Source organism: Lepidochelys kempii, chromosome 1, assembly GCF_965140265.1.
Source record: "Lepidochelys kempii isolate rLepKem1 chromosome 1, rLepKem1.hap2, whole genome shotgun sequence".
Lineage (NCBI taxonomy): Eukaryota > Metazoa > Chordata > Testudines > Cheloniidae > Lepidochelys > Lepidochelys kempii.
Window position 1 is genome coordinate 288,588,777 of NC_133256.1, and position 8,842 is coordinate 288,597,618.

Below are 8,842 nucleotides of genomic sequence, written 5' to 3' on the forward strand. Positions count from 1 at the left end.
AGAAGTCATATTCTCACACCTGAGCCAAGGCAAACAGATGAGGGGAGAGCAACAAAAGCACTTCAAGGACACCCTCAAAGCCAACATGAAGAAGTGCAACATCAACAGATGCAATGAAGACAATAGGAAATGGAGAAATGAAAAAGGAGGAAGGAATATGCTGCATCCAACTCAATAATCCAGATCTGCCCCTTCCATCGGGAAACATCTACCCCCAACTGTGATAATATCTACGGATCCCCAACTGGTCTTATTAGCCACCTGCAGATCCACCAGCGATAACTGGTTATCATTTCACGGAATATGATCATCCTCAAACTCCAAGGGATTGCCACCTATTATATTGCAAATAGTGTTGCACTGGAAAAAATGTTACACTGAACTGCTACGTGTTTTGGATGAAAATGCATCATTCTATATTTTATGTAACAACTGAACAACAATAAAAAAATACTGCATTTATTCAGACAAGTGCTCAAAATTAAAAAGGACTAAGTAGACAGATTTTGAGGAAACTACAGAGTATCCACTGCAATCCTATACACATAGCAATTCAACAACTGCTAAAATAGTTTGATTCAATTCATCTCTCAACTCCACAAGTCAAATGGCAAAGCTGTTCACAATTTATGACCAGGAATGATAAATAGAGCAGAAGACTACAAGCCAGGTGGTTCTAGTGTTCTATTTCAGATTAAGGTACTAACTCACTGTGTGATCACAGGAAAATCACTTAACTTCTTTGTGCTTCAGTCAGTAAAAGCAGGTGTGCATGCTGACGCACAAAGAGCATGCAGGGCATTACATTTTTCTCAAATGTTTTTTTTAGAAGTACTATTGCAGTAAAGAATATCTTGCTACTGTTACTACTGTTTCATTATCTTTTTCTGAATACATATTAAGGTTAAGATTTTAATCCCACAAGAATTAGCTACATTTAAAATTATGGTTCCCACAGCGAACATACTTGTTTATATTGCACACATTCACACTAACAGTGCTGAAATCTGTCTCACTCCTGACAGTTGAAAGAAGGGGAATCACTTCCTCATAACTGTGAATTTCTTGACTTGTATTTAAAATTTTAGTTATACATACTGTATATACACCAGAATGTAACCTGATGAGAGATTAAAGCAGTTACATAGACAAAATGATTAACTGGCACCATGTGTGCTTCTTACTGGGAGAGTGTATGAAATGCTACCACTTCTATCAAGTGGCTTTCTGGTGAGGGGTTAAAACTGACTGGTGGTAGAAGGCCTGAAACAGATTTTTTTTTTGTCCAGGGAACCCTGGCAGAAGAAGGGAGATGCTGCACCTGTTAATCATGGCATAGTGCTATCATCCGAGAAACTGGACAGGTCTCTAATTTAATTTCTGTCACCACAGAGGGATCCCACAATCCATCTGTGATAGAATACTTCCCTGTATTCACACTACTGTAATAATCTTTGTACAAAGTGTGCCTTGTAAGATATCATTTGAAAGCTCATAATTGGCTAGTCAGTTTTGTCCCAGTAAAGTTTGTGACAACGCATAATGTGAAGTTTGAAGATTCCCCTGCATGATGTTATTACCACATGTTCCAAACCCCACAGCCCTTCCCAGGCAGAAATGAGGTCTGCCCTAAACAAAGGAAGGGATATATGCTTGCCTTAATTTACATTTAAGCAGTAAACAGAGTCATCAAGCAGGGAGGGAAAACAAACAGGTGAAAAAAGCCAGCAGGGAATATCCTTCCACATAAATTCTTTGTCCCATAGGTCTCAGCTAAAATGTTTTTCAAGAGGGGGACTGAAACTATAAAAAGGAGGGACATGCAGCCCAAAGCACCCCCTTTTACCTCCTCCCCCATTACATTCACTACACCTGAAGCAGCCATAGGATTCTGAGGGAGGAGTCCTGACCTAAAGAGTTTGATCAGTAAGACTGCCAAGAGCAGGTGGTGAGAATAAAACTTTGCTTTGAATTTAATATAGTTTTTATGTTAGGCTCCAGGAAGTGTTAGATCTTTATTTTTCTCGTAATCATTTCTGACTTTCATGCCTCATTACTCTCCTCACTTAAGAGCTCTCTTTGTAGTTAATACATTTGTTTCATTGTTTTTAGCTAATCCAGTGTGTTCAAGTTGAAGTGTCTGGGTAACTCCATTTGGGGTAACAAGTTCTGACCATATTATTCCCTTAAAGGAATAATGTACTCAATATATTTGTGCTGTCCAGGACAGGGCTGGGAAGTACAGGATATACATTTCTGGGGAGAAATCTGGACTAGGAGTTGTTGGGGTCACCCTGTGGAAATCTTAAGGCTGCTAAGAGCCAAAGTGTGGCTGGCTGCAACAACAACATCACCACAGAGAGAGAGAGAGAGAGCTGGGAGTGACTTACATGCTGAAGGCTGTTTTGTGAGCAGTCCAGGCTGAAGGCTACAGCAGCAAGGCATTGTAAAGGGCACCCCAGATTACAGGGTGGAGTGACACAGCTACTCATTAGTCTGGATTGTACCCTGGTATGTCACACCATCCCATGCTTAAATTTTATTTCAGAGCCTCTTTTGGCTACTGGTACGATTATATCTAGAACACTAACAGCTAAAAGATTCAAATACAGAATTTTCATTCTAAAATTAATATTTTTTGTATTTTCTCTCTGTACCTTCTTTCTCCTTTCCCAATTTTTTTTTTAAATTAATTTCTCTCCTCTTCTAGAAATCTTTTGGGTCTCTTTCTCAGCCTGGGATTTTTACTCAATATTCCCTCTCTACTTTAGGGGTTGTTGTTTCTCTTATCTTGGTATTTTTGGGGCACCTTACCCTTTCGGTTGGTTTGAGGCAGGGGGATTCATGCATTTCACCTCTCCTTAAAATCCCTTCTGGATTTTTGTATGGTCATCCTCCTACTGTGGTCCCTTCAGAGAGTGTGCTTCTTCTCACTTACTCCATTCCCCATACTCACAGGAGGGGGCTGCCAACTCCCCTAGTGTTGAAACTGGTGAAAGCCTAGCCAATTTCACCCTCAGGAGCTTCAAAGACCACTGTAAATCCAACCCAAGATAAATCAATTTCACTCTTCCCCTACACAATTGCTTAAAGTGCTGTACGTGAAACGGCCTAGACTGCCTGAACTACCCTGGGTTTCATTCTGGCACAGCAGCAGCATCCTTGCCTGTACACTGGCCTAATATGGAATTTTCAAGATGCACAGGAAAAGGGGCATAGGAAAGCCTTTCAACCAAAACTGAACATTTGTTGGGATGTTCTCTTTTGGCTACAACTGGCATAGATCGCTTCCTCATGAAGTTTTTAGGTGTCCTGCATTGAAGATTTCTTTTTCATTGTGCAGTCCGAGTGAAGTTAATGTTATTTAGCAGCCAGTCTTCATCTGTTTTATTGTCACTTTCTGGTACTAGTGAGGTGTGTTCTGTCAGGTGAAACTTATAGTCATTTACTCTCCCTGGAAGGAGCAGTGAATCAGAGAGTCCTTCAGGAGAAACTTCCAGACTCAATGTGTAAAGTTACTCATTTATCCTTTGGATGGGGCGGCGCTTCTTAACAATGCAATTACATTATTATCATGTATATATTTTGCTAGACTGCTACTTAAGGTTTAAAGAGATCACTATCTACTATGGATAACACAAAATAACTAATCCACATGGTTGGGTGTTTGGGATAGTCAGGTGGGAAACTGCATAGTAGTCCGCTCTTAGGCCTGTCTTGCCTATACTACAGTTACAAATTGAATCGTGTTTAAACACAGAACTTACTGAGAAGGCCACTTCCCCTGTCCAGTGTGAACAAGGATGAACCATGCCTTTCAGCATATTACAAAATTTTGCTATACTAGGACTTAAGTCTGCACAGCTAGGGAAACTATTAGCAATTTGCTAATAAGAACTGTCTTTGAACATGTTTCTGGCTAATCTGGTTTCAATTTTCAGGCCTTAAACTGTGTAATTGAGAAAAAGATGCTTTCCTCCTAATAACAGTTCCAATATTGTGTCTTCTCAGTCCTAAGTCGCAGTTGTGAGGGATACTGAATCCTTAACTGAGAGATCTTTTCTTCCAAGTTTTAAACAATCTCCATAAAAATCAGTTCCCTCCTCAATTTATCAAGCTTCACTTCCTTGGAGTTTCTGCTATAACACACCTACTAACTGCCCAGTCACCAAGAGAGTCCTGTAGCATAGATGGGGTTTTATCCTGTAGAATCTGCTTGGGGTTTTATCTATTCTACAGGACAGCTCCCAGTGCTCGGAGCCTGTCTACACTAGTGCTTTAAAACGCTCAGACTTGCTGCGCTCAGGGGGGTGATTTTTCATACCCCTGAGCCAGCAAGTTAGAGCACTATAAAATGTAAGTGTAGACAAGCCCTTTGTAGCCAAAGCCAAAAACCTAAGCCAATATGGTTGACAAAAGGTGACATGTTTAAAGCTGATGGCTTGCTCTTTGTGCAGACAAATATATGATTACACTTTTCTTCCTAAAGGATCCATCTGAGGTGACTTCTGAAGAACCAAAGACATATTGAGAAAGGAAAGTAAACCAAGAACCCAAATTCCAGATTGATATATATAGTATGACTCCTTTGACTTAAATGACTTTGTGAAAGTCACAGCAGAACGTTACACAGAGATCTCTCTCAAGTGGACACTTTATTCTCTAAAAATAAAAGGAGTACTTGTGGCACCTTAGTACACCTTTTCTTTTTGCGAATACAGACTAACACGGCTGTTACTCTGAAACTTTATTCACTGTCATCCACACATTGTGATTTACAGAAAATAAAGACTCCACCTATAACATTTTTTTCCAATCCCAAAGCAGAGATTCTCTGTTTAATTTATTGAATATTTCTTTTTCTGTAACCCAGATTTTTGCTAGGACAGACACTTACCTTCCTGGGTTATTTAGCAATGTGATTAGTTGTTCACCATATTTAATTCCCTATACAGATTAAATATCTTTTTGTAGTCTGTTAAATACTGTTTTTCTAGAGTGAGAAATCTCTAAAATAGCGCAGGCCATTACTGTATCTTAAAAACTAGGAACAAATGCCTGATTAGGATTAAAAGCCACATGAAATTTATATCCTGAATCAAACCTCAAAAAGCAATGCAACTAACAAGACTTGCCAGACAAGCAGCCCATGCACCATGACAAAACTGCAAAGGCATGCAGCAGGGAAATCAAAAGGAAGGAAGGAAGAAAGAAATAATAAAAAAAAAATGAGACTGTAAGCACTGGTAACAAGTCAGCAAGGACAAAAATATAAACAAGAAAGATTCTTAGCATTAAACACTGGATTCAAAATAACTGGCATTAGGCCACAGTGTGGGTGGATTCCAAGCTACCATTTATGGACTGCAAGCCATCAACTGAGCCCCATATCACTAAGGCAAACCATCCGTATTCTGTAGATATTTTGCTTGGTTATCTTTCAAAGCAGTGTACTTTTAGAACCATCTTGATTATAAAAAAGGGGAAAGTTAAGGGAACTGACAAACCATGACATATGCAATATAAGGCTCAAACTGTTCCTAAAGTAAGGGCATAGGCAGCTCATCAGTCTCTAAAAAAATATTGTACGTCCATCTGAAGTCTAACACTTATTTTACAGAGGCACTAATTCCAAAATACAATATTCCTTTATAATTATTGTGCCTGGTTATTAACATTCACTAAATATGGTAAACGTTGACTGGAGCATCCCACTATTATTGTAGGATGCCAACGTGTGCTAGGCTCTCAGCTCCAAAGGGCTCTGCAGTAAGCAGTAACAGAGCCTTACCTATCAAAGGCTGAGTGACTGGATCCACTCTCAGTTTCTCTATTTTGTGTGTTTACCTTTGGAAGACTTAGTTAGTTTGCTGTACTACAAAGAAAGGCAGCAAAGGCCATCTCCCTCTTTCCCCCAAGAAAGCATGTGGGGTTGATACAAACCCTGCAGAGACCTGCACCCCCTGGTGAGCTCAGGCTGGGCCTAGCCCCAACTTCCAAAGGGTCCCACCTTTCTGGTGCTGCTCCTGTCATTCTGCCCCGCCCCGCCCCCCACTGCCTCCCAGGGCCCGGTCCCCTCCTGCTGAATATGAACAGCTTGTCCAAGCCACTTGGGGCTATTCGTTTCCCCCCTCCCGCACTGCAGGTGTTGCTTTTGCATCCCCCCCGGGGCTGCTCCTGCCGCCCCTCTCCCCGCCAAGCCCCAGCCCTGCACCACCCCCGCGCTCTCAGCCTCCTGCCCCCTCGGGGTCTTCCCCGCACCCGCGCGCAGAGACATCACCTCCTGCGCACCGCGCTGGGCAGCCGCAGCCTCAGCGCCGCCGGGCCGGGCCGGCTCTGGAAGCGAGGCCGGCAAGTGGCTCCCTACCCCGGGGAGGGGGCGGCTCGGGCAGGGCCGCGGGCCTCTTACCTGCGACCAGTGCCACGGCGGCCGCCAGGCAGAGCGAGAGGAGCGGCGGGGGCGGCCGAGCGCGCATGGGGCGGCCCCGCCAGCAGCTCCCTGCCCACCCCCGGGAGCAGAATGACGGGCCCGGCCGCCCCGGGAGGCATGACGGGAAATTCCTGGGCACCGGCCTCTAATGCCAAATATGAGCATGGAGCCGCGGAGAGTGCAAGGGCCAGCTCCGGCCTGCCCCGCCCGGCCGGGGGCCAACCCAGCCGCAGGGCCGGGCTGCCGCGGCTCCCCCTGGAGCAAACAGCACCCGCGTGTTATTTGCGGGGAGACCCCCCCCGCCCAGGACGGCGCCCTTGCCAGCTTGCGTCAGGCGCGGAGGTCTCTCCGCCTGAGGGTGGGGAATTACTCCATGGGCTTTAGCACAGCCATGCCGTGATTTCAGCCGGCAGCCCGGCAAGGTCTCACGCAGCCCCGCCTCACCGGGCGAGGATGGTGCGGCGAAAATGGAGCAGGCTGTTAATACCACCGACTCCAAGGCAGCTCCCCTGCGGGCTGCAGGGAGACTGCAAAGTGCTAATTTCAACAGTAGTTTTTGTAACGTGAACAACCCGTTACCAAGGGAAAAGAAAAACCACCAACTCCTATAGCAGGGTAAACACCCGCCAGTGAAAGTGACTTTCACTCCCAAGGGCAGGGTCCAAATTACTAGTATAGAGATACGACTATCGTCAGCGTCTCTCGATTTATTATTTTCCCCTTTTAGCATTAAAGTAAATCCAGATTATATATTGGAAAAAGCTTAATATAAACAGGAAAGGATGTGGTAGAGTGATCAGCTTCATTAATGTATTTGCTGTAAAAACTATGGTGTTGGCTTCCTAGTCTGAAAGCGACCACTACCACTCCGCTAGAATGGCGTTTTGGTCAAGAGAGCGATTAAGGGTGACTTGGTCTTTATTTCTCTTTTTGCTGTAGCAAGATTAAGCCTACATTAAATGGAGCAACTGGTCTCAGAAAGCATAGACCTCTGAGGGCAGAAGAGAGGGAAGGTGGGTATTATTTAGTTATGTAGTTTACTAGTTTAACCACTATTGTGCCAAGTGTCTTAAGCCTTGAGTACAGCTTTATGAACATCTGAAGATTAGTAGCCCAGGTGTGCTAGCTTTAACAGCTACCCCCATACCCAGCCACAGAAAAAAATGGTAGCTATTTAAGAATTTTATCACAAAGTAAAGTGGTGTCATTACCCAGCATAGAAACAAGAGCAGAGGGTTCATCATGGTCTTTTAAGTCAAATACTGTGTACAATATTTAGCAGCAAGGATCAGACAGCAGATGTGCTTCTGGAATTAACTTTTTTCTTTACTGTTCTCCAGCCCATAAAGACAAGATGTATTTGCTCCTTTTGTAATGCTAACTTGCTAAATGTAGAAACCAGAATTACAACGTAGCTAAAGAAACTGTTCTGGAAAACCAGAGGATTTAACAAAAGATAGATGTTTCCAAAGAAATCTGTGCCCATGTTTCCAAAATAGAAAAAACTTAATAGCAGCATAGAAGAAACCAGGAAATATTAAAAATATTTCCAACTTTTAACTGTTTTTAAGACTTTTCTGATTGACCTGTTTGTCACCTTCTCCTGCTCATACTCACTCTTGTATTTTAACCCAAAATCTTTAGGGAATTTCTTCATCGCACTAGTGGGTTCACCTTTTGATATTTCAATATATGCAGGTTACAATTTCCCTAGTACAGTAACACAGCTTTTAGACTTTCAGGCACCTATGAAACATTCTAGTCTCCAGGAATAGGCATTTATTGCAGTCTAACGTTTGTGGAAAACATACAATACTTTAATCAAATAAACGATTAAGAGGTGACTTGGTCACAGTCCACAAGAAATGGCATGGGAAAAATTTGTCACAGTAGAGATATCTACCAGAAAAAGAATAATGAGATCTAATGGTTGGAAGCTGAAGCTAGACCAATTCACAGTAGAAATAAAAGGTGCAGTTTAAGAGTGACTAATCAATCATGGAAATCTACCTAGAGATATGATGGAGTCTAAAAATTTGCTATATTTCAAAACAGAAGTTATGAGCTTGATGCTGCTGACATTTGTGGGTGAGATTCTTGGATCTGTGTTATGCAGGTCAGATTAGGTAATCATAAAGTTCCCTTCTGGCCTTAAAATATATTACAAAAATAAAATACACTCCCATGCTCAATGTCAGTGATCTCTCAGCTCAAGATTGGTCTTCAGTGGAATTAAAGTATGTATTAAATCAGCTCTAGAGCATACCCTAAAACTTGTATCTTGAGAACATGAGCTTTTGTTAAAACTTTAAATAGCTGTAGTACAAAGCTCTTCTCTCTCACCCATTCACCAAATGCAGACAAATATACAAATCAAAGAGACTTCTGAAGATCGAAAAGTTGAGACACATA

The 8,842-nt window shown here is 42.6% G+C and overlaps 1 protein-coding gene across 4 annotated transcripts in view; it reads right to left on the reverse strand.

Annotated features, from left to right (window-relative positions):
* Positions 1 to 6,713, reverse strand: part of MSRB3 (methionine sulfoxide reductase B3) — a 147,286-nt gene extending 140,573 nt beyond the window's left edge. For 2 of the 4 annotated variants that reach the window (XM_073327877.1, XM_073327876.1), the window contains exon 1: positions 6,410 to 6,713. In XM_073327877.1, coding sequence (XP_073183978.1) covers positions 6,410 to 6,595 — 186 coding nt within the window. In that variant the 5' untranslated portion in view covers positions 6,596 to 6,713. The remainder of the gene's footprint in view (positions 1 to 6,409) is intronic. The other 2 variants (XM_073327875.1, XM_073327879.1) reach the window with 2 other exon arrangements.
* Between the last annotated feature and the right edge of the window lie 2,129 nt (positions 6,714 to 8,842).